Below are 22,975 nucleotides of genomic sequence, written 5' to 3'. Positions count from 1 at the left end.
GTGTACACGAAGAAAGGAGGAACGGGGGATTTCTTCGCGTTCGAAACAACTTAACGAAGAAACGGCTTCCGACAGGGGATTGAATCATTGAATTAGTAGAACCGGATTCTCTCGTACACATGGGAAAGTTCTTCCACCGGTTCATCATCGAGGCTGTCACGCAAACCTCGAAGCTCTATATCCAGCCTAACCAAGATTAATCCCAGATCGGCATCTTTGGATCATAGAGTCGATTCCCCGTAATTCGAATCAAGTTATATACTCGGTTGTCCTTGGCTTTGGTTTATTTAATATCCTGCGTCTCGCGTGACGAGAACCATGCATGGAATTTACCGTATAAACTGTAAAATACGAATGAAAAGTAAACAAAATTCCAAGATAAAGTATCGTGATTTAACAATGCCGATAAAGGATCGACCATTGGGAGAGCGTTTCCAAGGTAAACCTTAGAGATCGCTCGGATTTACTGGATGTACGTTAATTGAATGGTCGTTGCGTTTCCCGAGGCGAGAAAGGAACGTTTCATTTCACCGCGAGGAAGCCGTGAACGACGGAGAAAAAGTTGCGGCGTGAGTCAGCCCGCCGCTCGGACTGGTCGTGCGACCATCGTACTGTTATTTCCTTTAACGCGTTTGCCAGTCGTTCTACTAGCCGAGCAAAGAGGTACTTACTTACGTTCGTGGTTGTCTTCTCGCTAGTCATCGTCGTATACGGAGCTGGCAGCCGGATATTAAAAAGGAAAAAGGAAAGAGTCGATCGTTGCGTAACCAGGTATATCTCAAGTTGTACGTATATCTGTTATTTCATCCTTTGTCTTGCTCGATGACAAAGCAGACCCAGGGGATAGATCGCGTGGTTACATCAAGGGTGGCTAGTTTTAGCTTGTCCAAACATCGAGTCGGAGGTTCACGCCTTAGGAGAAACGTGGCGCTACGTTGAAATAAACTCGAGCAATTGGCACCACACGCAGGATGTTGGAAGGTGTAGCGTTATAAAGAAATTTATTTTTAGCTTGCTAGGAAACTTGGTATATATTACTTTAAGAATACCGTAGGAAGCGCAGGAAAGATATCGCGGTACAGATAAAATAAAGTAATTAGAATTATACGAACGATAAAGCGGAGATACTGCAATGATAGTTTGTTCGTGATTCGTTCAACGTGGCACGTTTTTTTTTTTTTTTTTTCAGACTCTGTTCTCTGTGAACTTTGACTCTCACTCCCAACTTTGACGATTCCCGCTGACACACGACGCGCATGCGACTAGAAAGACATCTAGCACTCGCTTTATGCGCGTTTCTTAAATCGCTCGTCGATCGTTTCCGATAATCTGTCATAATCGTTCTCTCAGTCTTCCTTCGTCCGTTCGAATTCTCATTCCTACGATACCGAGAACCGAAACAACCTCCTACTTATATCGAAACTCGACCCTGGACTCCGGAGAATGTGGTAATATACCGAAAACCTCGAAGTTTATATCGTCGAGGACGCGATACTACGTTAGAAACTTCTCGATCCAAACCACAAGGGAATGTAATAATAGCTGAGAAACTGTAAGACTCGATTTACGGGGAACACCGTGTCCAAGGATGTCCTAGATTCGGTTTACAGCAGGAGATCGTAACATCTCGACACCTTACGACCTTCGTAAATTACTCGCGTCAATGGCGTCTAACTTTTTCCGGTTAATCTGCTCCGTAAGACCGCTTGTAAGCTTTACGTAATCGAACCGTGCACATCCGAGTATTTACTCTCTAGGTCAGCACAGGTCATACCGATATAAAAACCCTGGTCGAGTGGTACGAACGTAAGCGTATCGTTACGCGATCAGCGATCCCCGTTCCCTTTTCTCCTTCCTTCCAAGAAAACTTTCTTCTTAATCGTTTTATCGAGAGGTTTCATCGGTCGAACGTTGTCTTGACGCGCGGCCAAGTATCTGCCACGTCATTTAAACGTTAATTACGATCGACGCGAGGTACACAGTGATTGGTACGATCGCCGTTAAACAGCGTATCGAGCGAGCGTCCAATTAACGTAAAAACCGGGCGGCCGTGCCGTTTTTGCGTTACCAAGCACGTGGATAATTGAAAAGCAGACGCGAAACACACCGAAATGTCCATTAACCCAATGGAAAGCGACAGACGTTGAAAATTATTGCGAAAGATGTTTGCATCGTGCAGGTTTTATCGTACGCAACGCGACGATTCGATCGTGCGACGACGGAATCGTTCTTTCCAATCGGCATAGTCTTGACGACGACAAATTCACGACCACGTTCGAAACTACACCTGGCCCGACCGCTTCCAACGCTGGTAAAAGAGTCAGACCTTCACCCGGATTCGATACGCGGCTCGCGTGTAAGCGTAAGCACTCTGACAAGTGCTCGAGCCGCCTTTTTCTTCGTCCCCCTCCATCTTCTCCGCCTTTTTTGTTTTCGTTGTTCTCTCGCTTTTTTCTCCATTTTTTTTTTTTTTTCTCTTGCTCGTCGTGTCGCTTCGCAGACGACACGTTGACGCACGCGGTAAGCAGGCTTTGAGTCACGCTTTAGAAGTTGGACGACGAACGGATTACGCGTGTAACGCGCCATATTCGAGCGATACGTGCGTCGCGTATAGATTGGACCCAACTCCATTGAACAAGCCGACCCGCCTGGAACACGATCGTCTTACGAGTTTCGTGAATCGATCGTGCTCCAGTGTGTGCGCGGGTGAAACAGCGGGTAGCTTGACCGATCCGACTGAAAATTCATGAGAGACGCGGCAACTTACCTTTATAGATCACGTCAGATCTGTCCGTTAGTTTTTGAAATAATTAGAGGAGAAAGAGCCGGTAATTGTCCGTGTGAAGTTAGGCCGGTAGAAAGGTAAAAGAGAAATCGCGCTCGATCGCGGGAGATAAATGGAATTTCGAGACGCGCAGCATTTCGTTTGAAATTTTCATCGTTCTCACAGCTGTTGTTCTCCATCGTTTGATTATTTGATCGTTGCGAATTGGCGATGCTGGCATAAATGTTGAAAAGACTGGTATCTAGGATCTATTACCATGATCCAATTAGAGAGCTGCCGTTCGCGAACGATAAGAATCAAAAGTTTGTTTTTAAAGAAACGGTCGATGCAACGAGAACGTTTCCGCTTCCTAGAAACAAGTTACGGCAGAGGATGTAAAACCCACGAGCAGTTCCACTCCATTTGCTATTAATTGACGTGACGGGTAAATTTCAAAGCTATCCGTTCGAGTCTGGACAAAGTGGTCGGTCAAATTTCTTCGTAAAGAACGCGACTATTATTCGGACAGAAATGGATAAAACGAAGGAGTATCCGTTTGTGCGCGACTTTTATCCCCGACGAGTGAAAGACAGACAGTCGTAGATAAAAGTTCGGGCTGGCAAGAGATTTCCTTTCTCCTCGCGAAAACAATGCGTTCAAGAAATTAACCGTCGACGATAACGAGACCGGACCAGTCTGGATTCGAAGCACGGAGAGACTTTAGTACGTAGCGTATATAGATCGTTCGCTGGGGAGATCGGTTGGGAGGACGATCGTTGCACGTGGCGCGAGCTCGTTATGGTTATGGTGTTCGTCGAACTAAGATCGATAAATTAAGTTGGCGGCTCAACGTTAACCCTAATAAACGCGGTCACAGAACGACACCCGTGTCTCACCCTTCGCGGCACTTCGCGATCGCGATAAAAATACCCGGCAATCGGCTTGTCAGACATCAACCCGTTAGTCATTTCGCGCGATTAACCATCCGACGTTGAGTGCAGAAACGAGCGAATGTAGAAATAGTTTGTTTTTAATTTGCTGGATTTATAACGTACACCCTGATTATCGCGGAAAATAGTTCCAGCATACAACGAGCTACGTACGGTTTCAGTTCCTAGAACTCGGTTGCTTTGTACACGCAATACGGTCCTTTTTCTCTTTCACCGTCGTGAATCCAGTTTTAAAGTATTGGTTGCGAATAAAGAGCGATTCTAGAAATGCAAGCCGAGATTCGAATGCACGATGATACGTACAAAGATCGAATCTCGTACGTGAGAATTCTTTAAGAGCGCAGCATGATGGGAAAGAGTCAGAATTGTTGGAGAGTTGTCAGAATGTCGTCGAACGGGCGTCGTGCGAACAGCAACTTCGTAGTCGCGTAGTGAACGCTAAGCAAAGAAAATTTCATTTGGTCTATCTGTTGCGAATTCTCAACTAACTGACGGTCAGCGAGGTTGCAACTGATCGATCGATATCGCGAACCTTGAACGAGATTTAACGCTCAACGTGGAGGTAAATTAAAGATGCGGAGCAGTATTATGTTCAGTTAATTTATTTCCACTGTGTAATATAACACGAAGAGTATGACGATCTGACAAAGACTATTGGTCTTCTGGTTCTTGTATACCAACTCTCCGTCCCTGGGTTTTCCTTCTCACCATGGCTTTCATGGGATGGGGATCTATTCCTCCCGATCCTGCAATTGTGCATCCTCGTGGGCGCATATCCTCCGGTATTGCTGATTGGCACGGGATGTTTACTTTAGAGCGAACTCATCGGGCACTTAGGCTGTTAATTAGCCTCTTGACGAGGTCCTCGTCGTAAGGTTTAAAACTTGGCAGGTAGGAAATTCGCACTTACCCAAAAGAGGCAGGTGTGCTGTGCGAGTCAAACGGACGGCCACTCGAAATCCCAAACATCGTGCACCGATGCCGCCGCTATACTTTAAACGATTCGTTGTATCCTGTATCTCGTATAAAATCGCACCGTTCTTTTTCATTACAGGTAAAACATTCTGTCAGTCTTGCAAGAAGAAGTGCAGCGGGGAGGTGCTACGAGTGCAGGACAAGTATTTCCACATAGGTTGTTTCAAGTGTGCTCAGTGCAACGCGAGCTTGGCACAGGGTGGCTTTTTCGCGCGCGAGGGCTCTTACTACTGCACGAAGGTACTGGAACGTACGAATAAGAAAGCAAGACGACGATAAGAATGACGTAGAAAGCGAGAGGACCGCGATTCTATAGAGCGCGTAACTGGAAACGCGATAAATAGAGACTGTTTTACTTCTTTTTCTTGTTTCTCGTAGTTTTGCCTCGAAATATTTGACAAAGAAGAAAAGGACGAAAGAGTCGCGGTATATCGCGTTACAGAACGTTGCAGAAATTCCCAATAAAATCTCCGCGGAAGATTCGCTAAGAGCCGTTCGTTCGTTCGGAGTATTTATCTTGGCAAATACGCAAATAAAGCATCGCGTCCGGTGCGACGACGAATCTCGCGGGTTGCCTCCGCGGTACGATGTTTGGTGAATAGTCGGTAACGGACTTGTGGGTTTGTTAATTTTTCAGGATTACAGAGAACGCTGGGGGACAAAGTGCGCAGGTTGCGGAGAATACGTGGAAGGCGACGTGGTCACCGCAGGGGACAAGCACGCTTTCCATCCGAATTGTTTCCATTGCCAGCGGTGTAGGCAACCGTTACTCGGCCAAGGGACCAAGGTGTCCCTCGTTCAAGGTGAGCTTCCTTCCAGGATCAGCGAAACGGTCACACCTCGTAAGGAGTGCGAGGCCCGAGTTCGTTGCTATTCGATCGACGCAATTGGAGTACCGGTAAACCTGTTAAAGCAAATTACCACTTAGGTGTATATCGCCATCGAACGAGGCTACGCTCGCGTGGCCTTGTAACGATTACGCGGCGAACGCTTAAAAATATGCGTGCGTCGAAACGAGCGTATCGCGAGTTAAACTTGCTCCGTTTCGCTTCTCCCCGTTGTTATCCCGTGCAAATATTTATGCGCATCCTTTACCATTGCTTTATCGATCTGGCTGGTCGAGGATGCCGATAAAGCTGCGTATTTTTAGAGCATTAGTTCCACAAATACACGCACGAAGCTTCGATTCTCTGTTTCGCTTTCCGACCTTTCAACTCCACCGATTAGAAGCGCATAGAGCGCGTTCGGAGAAAACTGGTCCTCGAAGGAAGACGAGAAAACGCGTTTATCGATCACCGTGAAAAGATCGTAAGATCGATCGTAACGATGGACGGGGACCAAGTACGGTCGGCTATTTATACGCGAAAATACGTAAATCGAACGACTAAACAAGCCACGAATGCTTCTTCTCCGCGAGTTGACGTTACGCCGCGTTGCTTGTACGCGTACAAACGATGAATCAGCCGCGAAGATACGGCGTGCACGATCGTTGATTCGTGTTCGTTTTCTCGAATAAAAGACAATAGAGCGTATGCGTCAGCGAGTCGGTCGTTCGCGGTCAGATCGTCGACCGGATCTGTCCAATCTCGACTAACCGAGCGTTATCTATAGGTCAAGCTCTGTGTCATCGATGCGTCGGTATCCCGGTTCGAGAGGCCTCGACGCCGGTCGGCAATAGCTCCGCTACCAGAGGATCCGGAGACGGGCCCTCCGACCCCGGTGCCTGCGCTGGTTGCGGAAACCAATTACGGGAAGGTCAAGCTTTGGTCGCTCTCGATCGACAGTGGCACGTATGGTGCTTCAAGTGTCACACCTGTGACACCGTACTTCACGGAGAATACATGGGAAAGTGAGTGGGAAAATTGCTTATCCGTTTCTCATCCCTCAAACACCTACTTTACATTCCATATCTCCGATTTGGTATCCTACGATGACTTCGATCGTATCGAGAGATTTCTAATTGGAGATCTCAGAATTTTCATCGAATAAATAGGTGTAGTTTATATATACATGTAAACATGGCTAGGTGAAAAAGAAACTAGAGAAAGCACGATTTAGAAAAGAGCTCAAACAGCGTTGAAATTTCGCTGGTTTTTGATAGCCAGAGTAAATTGCCGGGCATTAATATTTACCAAATGCGCGAGATTAGGATCGGAGAAAGCTGGTCACTGGTCGAACGTTAGGTAGCCCAGTTTATCCAGATCGTCCGCCAAACACAGATACCGGTACCAACGAAATTCCTTCGCTTTGATTAACAGAGATGGAGTGCCTTACTGCGAGAAGGATTATCAGAAGCAGTTCGGCGTGAAATGCGCCTACTGCAACCGTTACATCAGCGGAAAGGTGTTACAGGCCGGAGACAATCATCACTTCCATCCGACCTGTGCTCGTTGCACCAAGTGTGGCGATCCTTTCGGCGATGGAGAGGAAATGTATTTGCAGGGTGCAGCCATATGGCATCCCCGTTGCGGTCCGGGTCCTAGCGGTCCGAACGGTATCGTGAATGGTCACGGCGAAGCTCACACGCCGCAGCATCGAGAGTCGGAACGGATTTCCAGCAGCGCTTCGGAGATGCAGGTAAGACCGCGAGAATCCAAGGGATGGAAGAAGTGAAAAGTTCAAGACCGTCGGACGTTTCGCTATTTTCATCGAGACGACGATCGCTTTCGATCGATCGTTAAGAAAATAGGATCGAGGTTTCCGAGTTTTACCTTGTCGCAACCGCGAACCGATCGTTAAATTGGAACTGGCGAGAACTGTATATTGTTTCTGTAAAATATTGTATCATACGTGTATATTCGTTGTTACTGCGTATTCGTTTGTGTATAGATGGTGGTCGGGGTCCGTTTGTTTCGTCGTTTTATCGTTGTCCGTCTTGATCACTGAGCAGCGATTGTTTTGCCATTCATTTTTCATGGAATCATTCACGCGTCATTGAACTTGGTAGAAGAAGCGCACTCCATTAGCATTTTCCGTGCGGATGTAATATCTAACGTCGCCCGCTTCTGTACGTTACGTTATAACGCCGTGATCAATCGCCGCATATAACATTCATTTCGAACGTCGACATTCGTAATTGCACGTCGCTGTCTACGTCCGCCAATTGCATTTTTTCCTCGTTCAGTTGCATCGTACACCGTTGAACGACCTAAATCGTGTCCGTGCGCATACTTGAATTTTGAAGTTTGCTATATCCGATCGTAGAGGAGACAAAAACGTAACCAAAAGAGGAGGAAGTATGTTGCCTTCGAGCCGTTTCTGGCCTGAAAAAACACGAAACACAAAGTTCAGCTTGCATCGTGCTTATATTTGAACTGTTGTACAACACGTATTTCATGCGAGACGTTTTTTGCTGCTCGGTTAATTTTTCTGTCCGTTATACACAGCCACTTAGAGTAGATCATTCTAGAACCTAAAGTATCTACCTTTTTTTCTTTACTCGTAACCAGCTTTGTGTATAGCTTCGTTTCCATTTTATTCGACGATATATATATACGTGTTACGTGGCTTTTAACATGCATTTGTTCCTTAACATGTCGTACTTTTGCCGCACGCTTCGATGTCCTAAGTTTTATATACACACACATATGTGTGTGTGTGTATATATGTATTTGTATATATATACACACATGTATACGTACATACATCGACAGTTTACTATATGATTTTTTATCTTTTTTATTATTTTTCATTTTTATTATTATTGCTTTCTTAATTGTTGTTTCCTTTTTTTTTTGGCACGGTCATTGTGTATAGTTTTCATTGCGGTCACGCACGCCAAGCCTGAACGGATCACTCTGCAGCCCTTACAGCAGCCTCAGTCGCAAGGTATGCCATGTATCTCCTAGCCTAGCACAAGTACTCTCTCAAGAGACACCTTCGATTATTTAATAAATACTACTTTAAAACGGTTCGTAGATCTCCGCGATTTCATCCTGTAACCGTTAGTTTCGTTAAGGGTTTGAAACCTTTCTTCGCCGGTGGTGGATGGTGTAGCGCCTTCCAAAAGTTTCCATTACTCGGTCGTCTTTTGTACTTTAAAACGATCTTGAGTAACCACGATACACGACTTCGGATAAACCTTCCAACGGCAATGCGTAATTTCCAACTAACCTTGTATCGCTCCTCTGCCCAGCCTTCGAACGATATTAGAGTGTTTTGAATATAACGGGGCTTCTAGTCAACAGAGATATACTACGTTTCATCAAAAACCTTTCAAGATGACGTCATTATGTCAATTTATTCGCAAATCCTTGACGAGGCTGGCGTATGCGATCATACAAGGTTTTTCAGTGGTATTCCTAGCAGCGGGTTATCTTGAGAGAGAATCGAAGCGCGTTGAGTTTTTATCTTCATTTGCCGAGTAAATAGCTGAAAATTAGCCGTATGAGAGACGCTTTACGATCCATCGAACAGAGAGAACGAGTTTAGCCGTGATAATATACGTTAATTGCCTCAGTATTACCCTGCGCGAACTGGCAGTCCTGGACTGATATTGCGAGAGTACGGACGTGGTCCATCCGAAGACGTGTCTAGGATTTATACTTATTCGTACTTGACCGAAACGCCGAGCCAAGGGTACTTGAGACGTCCGATACAGCCGTACGACAAACCACCGACTAGCCCACACTTTCATAGACCTAGCTGTAAGTACCTATATTTCTTTCTCTTAAGATCGAATGAAACGAAATTCTATTGCGAACGAGAGAAAGAAAGGATAATCGATTCTCTGGCGCAGCGATAGCGAAATATAGAAATTGGATCGTGGACGATATACACGCGTCGCTAAAACGTGTCATCGTTTTATTTCAGCGTCACGTTCGATAAGAAGCAGTGGCGGACGCAGCAGCCGATCTGGAATGCGCGCTCTGGTCGATGCTCTCAGCGAGACCAGGCCCAAGTCACCGGCCAGTCAAGTAGATAATGACGAGCCAATAGAGCTAGCGCATTATCCGGACGCCATGAAACCTCCTCCTGGAACCAAACCGCCGATCGAAAGAGACGATTTCCCTGCCCCACCTTATCCCTATACAGATCCTGAGAGACGTAGGCGATGGTCTGACACTTACAAGGTATTACCACGAATGCCGCTTACTTCGTAAGCTTTCTGTTTCGTATTTTATTCTCGACTCGACGTTTCATCCACGATTTCAGGGTGTACCTGCATCGGACGACGAGGACGAGGTGGACAACAAGACGTATATAAAAGAGGTGGAGGAGAAGCTAAAGAAAGAACAGGACGAGCTAAGTAAAATCGACACTGGAATAGCGAAGGTGTTCTTGCAAGATCGTGAAAAGGATCGGGAAAATTTGAGACACAAGGCCGCGAACGTCGATCCAAGAAACGCATCGAGAACTCCATCGGCTGCCAGAGAACCGACTTACAGATTGCGATACGAGAGTCCGGTTGGCGCTTGTAAGTTATCACGATTCACTTTTTAGCCTCTCTGTCTGCCCCCGGTGCTCGTACTTAAATTGTATAAACGTTTTCGCGTAGCGCCATCGAGAAATATAGATCACGCCCGACCGTGGGAAGACGACGATGGTTTCAGTTACAGATCGAGCGTAGGACCCAGCTATAACGGTAAGTTTCTTTCGGATTCATATTGAATCTGGTCGTCATTAAATATTTATATATATACATATATATCTCATGATCGTTTCATTAACATTAAGTGATAATCTCATCTCATACATGTCCACACGTTCGCACATAACACTAACATTTACCACTCTACCGTTTAATGCAACATCGGCTCGTTAGATTTCGAGGCGATAGCGGGGGTGGGGCCAGCGAAAAAAGATCGTTCCTTTCGTATTACTAAAAAAAAAAAAGAAAGAAGCATAGAAAGATATAGAATAAAAAAATAAAAAAAAAATTTCTCTATCGTGGATCGCAACGTAGCAACGTGCGAATCTTGCAGTGGGAAGGGGCGATGATGCTCGATTAACGAACGATAACACGCAGTACGTGTAAACTACTCGAGCAGGAGTTTATAAGTTAAGTGGCATAGCACCAAATACCACAGCACACACTGGGCGTCCATTAACGTGACAGGTGATGTATTTATTCCGCTTCTGCATGTGGTCGGCATATTACCTTCGATGTGCTTGCCTCTTCTTATCTCTCTCGATTATCTCTCCATACGCCAATTCGAGTAACGGAAATAGCGTGCGTGAAAAGTTCATCCTCTTTCAAGTAGCGTAATATCGATTCCCATTATTTCATACGTGATCATTCACCGATGTTTATATCTACGTATACCATAACCTAGTCAACATTTTTGCTATTCCTCACTTCCCCCTTCTGGCATGGTAATATCTATTACAGATTCCACTCTTGGCAACTTCATTCATTCATACACAAACACATATCGCTCCAAACTTCATACTCTTTCTCTCTCTCTTTATCTATCTCTATCTCTCTATCTCTCATACCTTTTTGGAATGTTTTTTTTTTTCTTTTTTTTTTCCTTTTTTTTTTTAATTACTACACAATGTTGGAAGATAATCGTAATATACGCTCAGTAAGCTATTGTACATTATCAGTATCGTGCTATATACATATATGTACGTATATTTGCGTGTACATATTTTCGTTTGGGCGCATGAAAGTTGTATCTCCTCGGCATTGCATTACTTTGTATCGCTTTGCGTACAGGAAAAGGAATATTATCGTTACAGTACGTATACTTTTCGATAGTAGGCTGACGTATTTTTGCGAGATATTTTAGCCTGGTTGAACTGGCAATATCTTCCAATGTTGGGACATTCAAAGAAAAGTCGATAGGATTTATCGCTATCTACGTTAGCCAACACCGCTACCTGTATCATCGTGTCTCTATTTGTGTTTTTGTGTTTGTGTTGTGTTTGCGTGGGCGGCAGTTGGGAGGTCATCGGCACGTTCCCCGGCTCCCAGAAACTATCCACCCCTTGGTACTCAACGCGCCTTCACTCTTCCAAACGCCGCTAGGCACTATCATTCGGTGAGTCCGAGAACTTTCCAATTTACCTACCGTTGATCTCAAGTCAAGTCCAAAATTAGCGTACACCGTAAAGAAAGGAACAGAGATTCTCTTTCTCTTGTCTGACAACGTGGCAGTGTACCGCGAGCGAATTTCATTGGTCCGAGATTCGTTTTTTCAGCGAATCGCGAAAAGAGAAAAAGAAAAAAAAAAGAAAAACGTACGAGACTTCTTAAGAGCAGCCGTCGCGTAAGAAAGATCGAGAGAAAAACGCTTTCAACCGACGCGATGATTCGTTGACTTGTCTTCACGGGAGGCATGCTTTTTGTTCTCTTAAGCTTATTTGGAGAAACATACGTTGATCGTACTTATACACATAGGTGCTGGCTTCTTCGTACATACGTATTATATATTTTATGAGTGTATGTGTGTGTGTGTGTGTATATATATACATATGTATGTATACACACGTACGTACAACATATATATTTATATATTCATATTCTTTTTAATCTTTTTTCGTTGTACACACGTACGTGATACCTTGCACAGTATCGAACGAGAAATAACGCTTGTGCACTTTGAACATCGGGTACGTTCCACCATCTTGCCGTGGAGATGCGATATAAACAGGTCGACAAAAGTTGAAGTTAAAACTCGAACGAAGAGGGTACTACTTGTCTTTACATAGTAGCAAGATTTCTTTACTTTTTCTCTCTCTTTCTTTTTTCTCTTCCACCTTCGACGATTTTCTTTTCTATGCCTCCCCTTAAAAGGAAGATCGTCAAAGACAAACTTCGATCCTCTTGTTCGCGAAGCGAGATAAAACAGTATATAAGATAACAGAGTAGAGTGAAATCCCTCGATGATTCAATCTTGTACACGAGCGGAACCGAGACAACCTCTGTAATTATTTTAATTATACACAGAATGTGTGTTTTTCTTACCTTTTTTTTTTCTTTTTTTTTTTCTTTTTATTTTTCTTCCCCCCTTAATGAAACGTATTTTTTGGCGAACGTTGGGCATTCGTATGGGAATGAACGATTCCATTATTCCCGTTGACACTAATCAGTAATACTGTCGATTGACTGATTTGAAACCAGTTGTGAGCTCCCTTCGGCACATCCCGAAGCCAGGGTACGGTCTGGCACCGCGAAGTCACACCTTCTCCTCGACCGGCGGTTCTGTATCTGCTCTCCCTGTAAGTCTTGCACCGCGTCACAATCGACGACCAAACAAAAAATCTTCTTGCACCGTTGTTGCTGATATTTACAAAATAATAAAGAATGAAAAAAATAAAAAAAAGATCTATATATATATATGCTGTAGAGATAATGATACACGTTTTAATTATCGTATCCGTTGACTAAATCACGGATCCCTGTGCCTCGGTTGTTTCTAAGATTTACGCTTTTCTGTCGTCTAGGGTGATTATTCGTTCAGTGGGATGGGAGACAAGACGCACAGCACTGATTTCTCGTCTGGCAAATCAGATAGTGAGTAAACCCAGAAAGGAAACCAATCACACGTAACACATATGCAAACACACGCACACACACGCACGCACACATACATACACACACACACGGTTATCTTGCAGTTCTCTTTCTCGAAAGTACAATCGAACTTTTCAGTTTGTACATGCTTTTTTAAATTTTTCATTTTTTACTTCTCCTTTCTTTTAATTCACGAGTAGGAAGAGCTCGTGAGAATGACTATTTTGTTCTCGATCATTCTACCTGATTATACGGCTTTAATATCTGAGCATGCTTTACTAATGCATCATTGCTCTATCATAGACACTATCTCTTCTTTTTTCTATCTTGATTTAATCATTACGCCTGAGTATCACGATTCGAACGGTACGATTCCGTGTTAGATTAAAGATTGCATAATAAGATTTGTTTGATCCATTAACCAGAGGAGTTTATAGTGTGCCCAAATGACAGTACCTCCTATTCGCCAATAACGTGACTTAATGACACGATAATTCTTTGATCATTGACAGCTGGTCATATCGTGTAGCTTAGATACTGAATTCAAATCATATGTATAATATAATCATCGAACATTCGCTTATAGTTATTTGATCGATTCGATCGTATTCCCGATCGCATTCCTTGAAAGTTCAACTGGTTTCGTTAACCCGTTGACGTAACGTTATCTCTTACGTTTTCCAGTTTTCTTTTTCCATCCATACGGAATACGATCGATCGATCGATCGATAGAAAGAAAAGATTGTACTTAACATATCGAAATGGTTTGTGCAATATGGTTTGACATGGTTTTCTTTCCCATTTTTCCCCCAATTTTAGTATCGACAGGCAGCATCACGGATGTGGATCGACGGGCATTGGTATGTACCACAGCCCCATACTACTCCCGGCGAATTAGCATGGTTTGTAGCTTGTTTTGCATATGAATTATATTTAACAGCATATTACCACAGCCGCGCATTAATCGTAATATCAAACACTTTCGTGAGTTCTCGCGACACCGATGGTTTGCGTAGAACTGAGAAATCGAGCGTCGGCAAAATCGTTCGACTAGACCGATCCGATTAAACGTATTTGTACATAACGAGCACTGCCGGTTTGTTTATATATGTATAATATAACGTTTGTACATACTAGTCTGTACATTGATCTACGCATGCACATGCTGTATATTTGCTGCGATATTCTTTTTTTAATCGATCCTTTTTTTTTTTGCATCTTTTTGTACAAGTCTTTTTTTTCTCGCCTTGGCATATTTGAAGTTTGCATTTGATTTCGTATCTTGCGAAAGAATCGGACACGATCGCGAGATTTTAGCTGAACGTTCGCAATGTCTTAGTATAGACCGAAGATCGAGTCGGCTTGCTCGTTCCTTTAGACCGATAGATTCGCGACGTATACGTAGTTCGTTATGTTCTTTTATTATTTCCTTGTGATAACACGATGTGAGTTTCGTGTGCGATGATCGTTGATCCTCGAACGCGTGTACGAGTTTCGAAAATGGATGAAATCTCGAATAACGCTAACGAGACTGACGCGTAGTTGCGCTGTTCTCACGATTTGACTGCATATTCTGCATCCATGGCATAATTTTTGCGTACGTGACGGAAAACCGAACTATACGCCTAAACTGAAATTAACGTGCACGAGTTTGTGCGTGTGTGGCACGTGCCCGGATCGCTTTCTTGTCTTTCTGGTCTGTCGAAAGTATTTCAAAAAGTAAAAGAACAAATCGCGCAACAATTGCATCGACTAGTTTAATGCACATGCACGCAACGTTTTCCTATGGAAAAGCAACGAGCGAAAGAATTAATCCGTAAAATGCCAGTTCCTATCGTTCGTTTCAGTCTAGCTACGTGGTCATAGTTCTGTGGTCTTGTCCCGTGTTAAGTTGCGTCGAATCAGCCATTAACAAACGCGGTGTTTTGCCAACTTTTTTGTTGCTGCGATATATTGACTCTTGTAACGTGCAACAATAGTTCCGTTGCAGAGATGAAAGATTCTCGCAAATTTTTTAGAGCGTGTACGTTTCCCTCTCTCTCTCTCACTCTTCTTTCTTTCTTTATTTTTTTTTTTTTTTTTTTTATCGTATCGATTCAAGCAGAAAATCAAAATTGAAATTTCATGCGAGAAGCTTTTGAACGACTGCACCGCTATTAACGCTCATCACACGTCATAACGAATCGCGTTACAACGAAATTAACGATCGAATGGTGCTTCAGAATGATGGTGGAATGCTGCCATCATCTACCACGTATACAGGTGGCCTAGGTTCGGTAGTCGGAAGTCACGGGGGCCATCACGTAAGGAGATCACTGCCAGATATGGGAACAGCGCCGTCCGAACCGCCGAAACTCTACCCTTACCACTTGCTCGTCATCACCAACTACAGGCTGCCCGCTGATGTGGATCGTTGCAATCTCGAAGTGAGTTATTAAAACATTTAATTACAACTGCTGAGTCTAGAACACGTAGAATTCATCTAGGACGCTAGAATAACGCTTGAATTTCTTTCCGATAAATTCCTCTCTTATTTCGTAAAAAAAAAGTAAAGTATAGGACCTAGAGAAATTGGTCGATGAATAAACGGTCGAATCTGACGGTACGAACTGAGATGATCGTTTTACTGATGTTTAATTGTGTTTTCCAGCGGCACCTTTCTGACGCGGAATTCGAGGCAGTTCTTCAATTTACTCGTGCCGAGTTCTATAGACTACCGCAATGGCGTCGTAACGAAATTAAAAGACGAGCCCGGCTGTTTTAACCGGCAACGACCACGCTACGTGTTCTACTTATTACCTTCATCGTGTCACGACTGTGTTATCGTGTTATAGAGTGTACATTCCTTCAGCGTGATAGGTGTATAACGAGAGAGAAGAAAATGAGGAACACATGTTCGGGAACCAACGATCCGTACTGGTCTTCGATCACGAACATCGATATCGAATCATCGTCATCGTCGTGGATGAAAAACGATCGAGAGAATCTCGATCGTATCCTCATACACTCGCAAAGAAACGTATAGATGCATACACACGCGTATAAACATGTGTTCGTCGTTCACACAATGACGCAAACTCACGAGTCAACTCTGTCAAATAGACACAAAGGAGCGCACTACAATTCGATGTCAATTTTGTTCTCTCAGCAACGAATCCACAGGCAGCTTGACTCTGATCATTGACAAACTACTTCATCACCCTGTGACTTCGGTGCTTCTTTCGGGACAATCTTCGCTGTTCATAAGAATAAGGGAGAAAAATATGTTTATCCGTTTCTGTGCTTAAGAAAAACAAACCTGCCGTAAATATAAGTCGAAGACGAAACGGAGAATGGAAACAAGTTGAAACCTTCAAACGCTTGATCCGACATTATTAACGAAGGAAGGTCGTACATCGACTACTACTGTTATCGATGATCGTTTCAGAGGGAACGATTTGAGAAAGAGGAAGCTGTCATCCTGTATCTAACATGTACACTTTCATGGCCATGAATTTCACGGTTTGAAAAGTGAAAACGGTAGATGGGTAATAATTTTAGCGAAGTAGCTGAATATAAGGGTGACAAACATCGTCCGAGGTTTTATCATTTAACAGGAACATCGTCTTGTAACTTAGAGTTTTTCCCACGAATGTCAACGTATAAAATAGCGCGGCGGGAAGATGTGCAAGATTTAAAGCGAATAAAAGCCGGAGAAATGGTAACACTATGTAGCTGACATACATGCGTTGTTGTAAATAAACGAACGAACCAGAAAGGATGAAAGAAGCAACGGAAGTACGAGGAAGTATATATATATATACATGCTTATATATGTGTGTGTATATATATATACGTTCACATACGTATATACACCATTTTGAGAATTCGCTTGAATCACAGAACACATTTACTATTTGCAAAAGGTTATAACACAAACGCGCTGCCTGCTATCATAGGAGCTATCACTATTATTATTATTATTATAATTATTATTATTAATTTTTAACTATTATTATTATTATATTTTACTATAAGCAACATGAAAAATTTAAGATACATATAAGTAGATAGGAAGTTCAGCTTGCCGGATGACGTAATTATCAACGTATTTAAATATTATCGTCAATTTTGCATGTTGTTTCACTATTTCAACACGTGCGCGCAGACGACGTATCTGTTGGCAAACTACTCTACGTAGGTATAAGATTTTCCTTAACTCGATTTCCCTCGACTTGTATCGACGATACACGAAAAAGCGTTCTGTGGTGCGGGCAGTTACGAGATGCATATCGCGAACGTATCTATGCGTATTCGAATAAACGAAAATTATGGAGAAACGGGAAGATAAAAAAGGGGAAAAAGAAATAACATTTATCGCAGCCAGTTGTTCTACCTTATGCGACTATGTCAGGCGGCAAGCTGAAGACGCGAAAGAAAAGGTGTGCGTACGTTGAAATGCAACTATTAAATTTGATCCAACGGGATACAAATTCTCGTACGATTTCGTGAAGCGTAACGTATATCAAAACCGATCGCAACTTTGCGACGTAATGAAAAACGTAAGAAAAAAAAAAAAAAGAAGAAATAACGATGGGGTGCGTTTTCGATCTGGCGGGAAAAACATACACGCGGAGATGTGCGTCCTTCGAACGAGCTGAAAATTACATTTTATTCTACATTTCGTCTCGCCCTGAGTCATACGTGCCTATATATATATATATATATATAAATCGGCGGAGATTTCTGAACACGTGAAGTCGTGAGAGAGCGCTTTCGACAAAGTACGCGTTGCGTACGTTCGTGAAATTTCTTGCAGTGTTTTTCTCACGGCTTCGTTACGAGAAGATGGGAACGTGCTCCATGATCTTGTGCAATGCGACTTTGCGAACTCATCGGACGAAGAGAAAATAAAAAAAACAAAAAATTTCAGGAGAAAAGTAATCATGTACTCTGCATGAAAGGATATATCATTTGTGCGTATATTTATCAGAGCAAACGAAAAGGGACAGGAACAGAGAGTTCTCTTATTCGCGTGATATCGTTTCTCGTTTCCTAATTAGTCCGCTTTTGTACACACTTTCAGAATCAATAAACTGCGATATTCCTCTTTTATTTGCAATGTTTTATCGATAGAAGCCAAATTTCGATCGTTGCTCGAGGTTACTTTTGTTTTTTTCGTCGATCGTGTATCATTTTTTACGTTTTTTCATCCCGTTTTCTTTCCTACGTCTCGCTTCTGTTTACTTTCTTTCTATTTTCTTCGTCCTACCGCGTTCTTCCGGCTCGTTTTTAATCGAACAAGAGTCACGCGTTAATGATATATTTTAATTTAGTGATCGCTGTCGGATCATGGTGCACCGTGTCGTATATTACCGTGCAATGCGAACCAATGTATATTTCTGTTGTATAGAGCACATTGCTTCCGCTAGTCCCTCAAGTTAAACGAACGCAAACCTACACCTAGTATTCGCGCGTCTCTTCGCATTCTCATCGATGCATTCAACGACGCGATCGAACCTTTGCTCGTATCACTTGCGTACTTTCCACGTCTCGTCGTTGTCAAAGCGATGCGTTACAAACATGTGTGGTTATCGATCCGTTATTGTACAAGATTTTCTTCGAACGATTCTTTTTTCTCGAAAACTTTTACTCCTACTTTTTATTAAAAACCGCATGGAAAATTATACATTACGATATATCATATAAACGATTCGTCGTTCGCACTTTGGTTCCTAGTAATTTCTTCGCCTTACATAATACACTTCTGTCGACCGTATTTCTTATTACTATCTCATGAAATAAATAAATCACTTGTCCCAGCGTTGCCTTTCGCAATCTGGCGTGTTCTTTTATTATCCACTATCTTCTATCATCCCAGCGGAAAATCTAAGAAACGTTCGATTTCTCTCGAAGAATAACGAAGCCCTCCAAAACGCTGGACAACGCCTCGTACTCGTCTAGAGCAAGCTCTGCTCTTTCTCCGGAGGAAAGCAACGTTGGTGTCGTGTGAACGTATCCACCAGAGATGGATTTAGGATTGCCAGCTTTGCCCACGATGTCTACAGCTTTCCCAACCCTCACAGACACCGGTAGACTCTGATCAAAATACAATCCGATCGGTCTCGAATATTCCCGTAGCGTTAAATCATCTTTGCCTACGAGGAAAATGGTCGGTACGTACCTGCAAATTTTCATCCAAGGTGACCAACCATCTAGGTTCCATTGCAAGCGCCAGACAATACATCAAATAATGAGACTTGGATAGGATCAGATTTTGACAATCGAGAAACGCCACCAGGACTACCAGTAATCCAGCCAAGGCGACCTTGTCCAACACCTTGGAAGCGTATCGCAAAGGAGATATAGACAACGTACCCTGATAAACAAGTTTTTACTTAGTAAACCGATCATTCGTCGATCAAGATCGATACAATTTATAATCGTTCTTTTTTACTTTGCCAAGATGGACCAAGCCTTGGGAAATTCGAACGAGGAATAGGTGCGTGGGGTTCTTCGCGTGGTAACAGGCTAGTTGCCTCAGCATAGTGGCGAGACGCGCGTTGTTCGTCCCAGCACCGACAAGACCGAGAGCAAAGATCGCGTTGTTAGCTACGTCAGAATCGTTGTCGTGGCTGTATTTGTTCAGTACATCCAAGACCGACAAGTCTGGATTTGACAAAAACGATAAACCTAGAGCGAGTGGCATTGCGCGTCTCGCGGCTGTGGGACCGTATCTTCCTATCTGAAAAACGATCGTTCGTGCAAACAGACTGATCACTTTTATTCGTGTTTAAGGACCGTTTATCACCTGTCCGAAGATCCTCGAGTCCTCTTTTCCCTCTCCTAACCCAACGGCAGCGACACCCAACGTAGCTATGGCCTGCGTCGATCCAATATCCCTGAGGAGTACGCGAGAAATTGTAGAAAAGTAGCGGTATATATTAACGTGCGATTACTTTGATCCTGCATGCTTCTCTTCTAATTTCTCTTTTGTTCTCTTCTCAGGAAGTTCGACGATTCGAGACCGTTGATCGCAGCAGCAGCTCGTCGGACTGTTAACCGGGGTGACGGGAACGCCTTCACCGTTCGCCGGTTCCGAACAAATTCGTAATAATCCTTGAACGATCAATACATCTCCTGTACCGGCATACGCACACACCTGAGACCAATGAAACATTTTCGAATCCTGAAGATTATAATATTTATTCAGGATCGTATCATAGAGCATTTTGTCAAAGAAGAAAGCATTGCCTCCAGCATAGTCTGTGCAGCAAGCTTGTAAGGATCGGGTAAGACTTCGAGAGCAGCCGAAGGTGCGTCTATGATGTCGCGGCAACCCATGTAGATCATGCCCAGTGCCAGCGGTAAAAATCTACAAAAACGAGATCGAACGAACCCTCCTGCATAGTCGTGAAACGTATTTGATAGACATAATTCTGTCTCTAACCTGGAGTAGGTACTAGACAGCTTTTGAGGTGTAAGCTCTATCAATCTCTGCAAAAGCGTCGACGAAGCTTCGGCGTCGGTAGAGCCAACGTTTATCAAACCTATCGCGATTGCTCCGAGAGACACGATTTCCATGGTACCTAAAAATTGTCCATCTCGAAAATATCTCGTACTGGGAGTTAATCGTCGTAAACGTACTTGCTTCGTCTACCAATACTCCTGTTAAAAGTTCCGTGACATCAGACCTCTGCGAGCCAGCGTAGGCCAAACCCAGTCCTAAAACCGCTCCGATTCTCAGTGTAACGTTTTCGGAATACACGTAGTCGCTGAGGAGCGCCAACGCCGGATCGCATTCGTTGCGAACACCACAGTTAACCAAACCTATCGCGAGTAAAGCGCCTGCTTTGATGTTGTGATCGTTGGTGTAGAGATACCTGCGAAATAAGCTTATCTTAGTCCGCGGACGTTTGTCTATAAATCATAGTTCCATTACGATAAGAGACGCGATTCACTTGTCGATCGGTACCAGACCACCGTCCACGTCCCACATGTGTATCAGTCCCAGAGAAGCGGTTGCCGAGAGCATTCCGTGCTCCTGTCAAACAGTTTTCTTCGATTTAAGCTGTTTCGAAAGTTTCTGTTTCAAAAATCTCCGATATTTATACGAAAACCTTATTTTTATAAACCCAGCAATCGTTGGTGTTCGCCATCAGTTTGTCCTGACCGAAGCCAGCGTGAACGAAACCGGAAACGAACGTAGCTGCCAGGTTGGCCCTGGCCGAATCGTACTCCGCTCGTCTCAGAGTATTAGTTTCCAGCCAGGTTTTGTAAATGTCATCCGGGTGTTTGGGTTCCAGAATGTCGAGTTCCCTCGCGAGCAAATGGTAATGATTATTGACGTGACTGTTGCTCAAGATAGCTTCGATATCCTTGGCATCGCCTCCTTCGTAATCCTTCTTCAATGGATTCTCCTAAAGAGCGATAAATTATGCGAATGGAAAACAGGGTCACGCGAATAACTCATGTAGAATCCGATAAATTACCCTTTGTCTCACGAGTATAAATGACAATTGTTTTCGCATTAAATCGTCAGGGCAGGTGGTGAGACATTTGTGCACAAGATCCGAGTCTCCCAATTGAAGGGCTACTAACATTGCTTTGCAATATTCTTGGAATCGCAGATAATGATCGACCACGGTCTGCAATATTTGTCTTCTTTCGATATCCTCGCTGACCGTTCGAAAGAGATTAAAAAACGGGATAAAGTTGATCAAATTTATTTAGTTGTCGTTTCGGAAAATTCACCTGTAGACCGCGCAACTCTCCAGATACCGACAAACCCTCTCGAAATTCGTATTATCCAAACTTTCGTTTAAAAAGTTCAATTGATCGATCTCCAAACATAAATCGCATCCAGGTATTTCGGCGTTGTGCTTCATGTCGAATTTTATGATACCGTTCACCAAAGGAGTAAGCTGCGTTCTGCCATAAAGAGAAGGAAACAAACAAATAAAAGATTCCATTTCATTTCTTATAATCCATTCGTTTTATATATCATTGGTATTATCGCGTTTCTTCGTATGTATAAAAATACCTGATACGTTCCTCGTCCTTTACAGGAGCGTTCGTCCACTCGTCTACGATTTCAGCTTCGAGCTGTCTGACGTATTCGTGACCCCACTCACCAGGGTTCGTCACTTCACCATCGGTGCAATATCGCAAACATTCCTTGGAACCAGGCGTGGCCCCAGCCATCGATAATACGCTCAATACTTCCGCGAATTGCCGTTTCACGTCCCTCCTTCGAATCTTTTTATGCGCGTTTTTCATATCGTTGTACGAGCTCTTCAAATACTTGAGGGGTTTTGGTACGGAAGTCATCGACGTTGTCGAGGTTTGCATCAACAATCGAAGTTGACTCAGGGATATCAACATTGCATCTTCGTCTTTCCCCTCGAATTTTAATTAAAAAATGCGATCGACGTGACACCGAAGCTTTGAGTTAGGTAACGATCGGATTTGAATTTGAAATTGCTCTATGTAATGTAATTACATGCGTATCTATGACAGTTATTAGGTTAAGAAAGTGAATCGCATACAGCGTTATTATTACCATCAATACGTCGACCAACTGGTACAGCTCTTCTTGCAAGCGTGCGTCTTCCTCGTTCTAACAAATGTTTCCTTCATTAGAAACGAATGAAAAACTTGGTATTTTTTTTATCAATATGGTTACCATTTCCGACTCCTTTCGCGAACCGAGTTTAGCCATCGTTGCAGTTTGCAAAATCTCGGTGAATCCTTCTCAACGGAAAATTATTTTTTATATCGACGAGATTCGTGAAAATATTTGATGACGCTTTCCCGACTCTTCGTGTAACAGATTCGATTCTCTTT

At 43.3% G+C, this 22,975-nt stretch overlaps 3 protein-coding genes across 16 annotated transcripts in view; 1 reads left to right on the top strand and 2 right to left on the bottom strand.

Annotated features, from left to right (window-relative positions):
* The window catches only part of LOC132910505 (actin-binding LIM protein 2), a 31,889-nt gene extending 12,922 nt beyond the window's left edge, over nucleotides 1–18,967 (top strand). For 3 of the 14 annotated variants that reach the window (XM_060966257.1, XM_060966250.1, XM_060966255.1), the window contains exons 2-15: nucleotides 4,769–4,929; nucleotides 5,327–5,492; nucleotides 6,301–6,538; nucleotides 6,948–7,266; nucleotides 8,446–8,517; nucleotides 9,149–9,335; nucleotides 9,502–9,761; nucleotides 9,844–10,105; nucleotides 10,187–10,273; nucleotides 11,575–11,675; nucleotides 13,081–13,150; nucleotides 13,970–14,052; nucleotides 15,373–15,576; nucleotides 15,801–18,967. In XM_060966257.1, coding sequence (XP_060822240.1) covers nucleotides 4,769–4,929; nucleotides 5,327–5,492; nucleotides 6,301–6,538; nucleotides 6,948–7,266; nucleotides 8,446–8,517; nucleotides 9,149–9,335; nucleotides 9,502–9,761; nucleotides 9,844–10,105; nucleotides 10,187–10,273; nucleotides 11,575–11,675; nucleotides 13,081–13,150; nucleotides 13,970–14,052; nucleotides 15,373–15,576; nucleotides 15,801–15,914 — 2,324 coding nt within the window. In that variant the 3' untranslated portion in view covers nucleotides 15,915–18,967. Of the gene's footprint in view, nucleotides 1–4,768; nucleotides 4,930–5,326; nucleotides 5,493–6,300; nucleotides 6,539–6,947; nucleotides 7,267–8,445; nucleotides 8,518–9,148; nucleotides 9,336–9,501; nucleotides 9,762–9,843; nucleotides 10,106–10,186; nucleotides 10,274–11,574; nucleotides 11,680–12,757; nucleotides 12,856–13,080; nucleotides 13,151–13,969; nucleotides 14,053–15,372; nucleotides 15,577–15,800 lie in introns of those variants that run through there. The other 11 variants (XM_060966264.1, XM_060966254.1, XM_060966251.1 and 8 more) reach the window with 11 other exon arrangements.
* Nucleotides 1–22,975, bottom strand: part of LOC132910509 (protein Star-like) — a 78,730-nt gene that overhangs the window by 3,101 nt on the left and 52,654 nt on the right. The window lies entirely within an intron of this gene.
* LOC132910510 (26S proteasome non-ATPase regulatory subunit 2-like) lies at nucleotides 19,019–22,618 on the bottom strand. Its single transcript, XM_060966270.1, has 12 exons — nucleotides 22,173–22,618; nucleotides 21,884–22,060; nucleotides 21,622–21,808; nucleotides 21,250–21,549; nucleotides 21,091–21,173; nucleotides 20,777–21,012; nucleotides 20,384–20,718; nucleotides 20,089–20,291; nucleotides 19,941–20,031; nucleotides 19,587–19,874; nucleotides 19,314–19,508; nucleotides 19,019–19,228 (listed from the first exon to the last, which is right to left on the bottom strand). Exons 1-12 carry the CDS (start codon nucleotides 22,511–22,513, stop codon nucleotides 19,019–19,021), a joined length of 2,646 nt encoding a protein of 881 aa, XP_060822253.1. The 5' UTR covers nucleotides 22,514–22,618.

This window comes from Bombus pascuorum, chromosome 9 (genome assembly GCF_905332965.1).
Source record: "Bombus pascuorum chromosome 9, iyBomPasc1.1, whole genome shotgun sequence".
NCBI lineage: Eukaryota > Metazoa > Arthropoda > Insecta > Hymenoptera > Apidae > Bombus > Bombus pascuorum.
The sequence above is the reverse complement of the archived record's forward strand: the minus strand, read 5'-3'. Positions and strand labels throughout refer to the sequence as shown.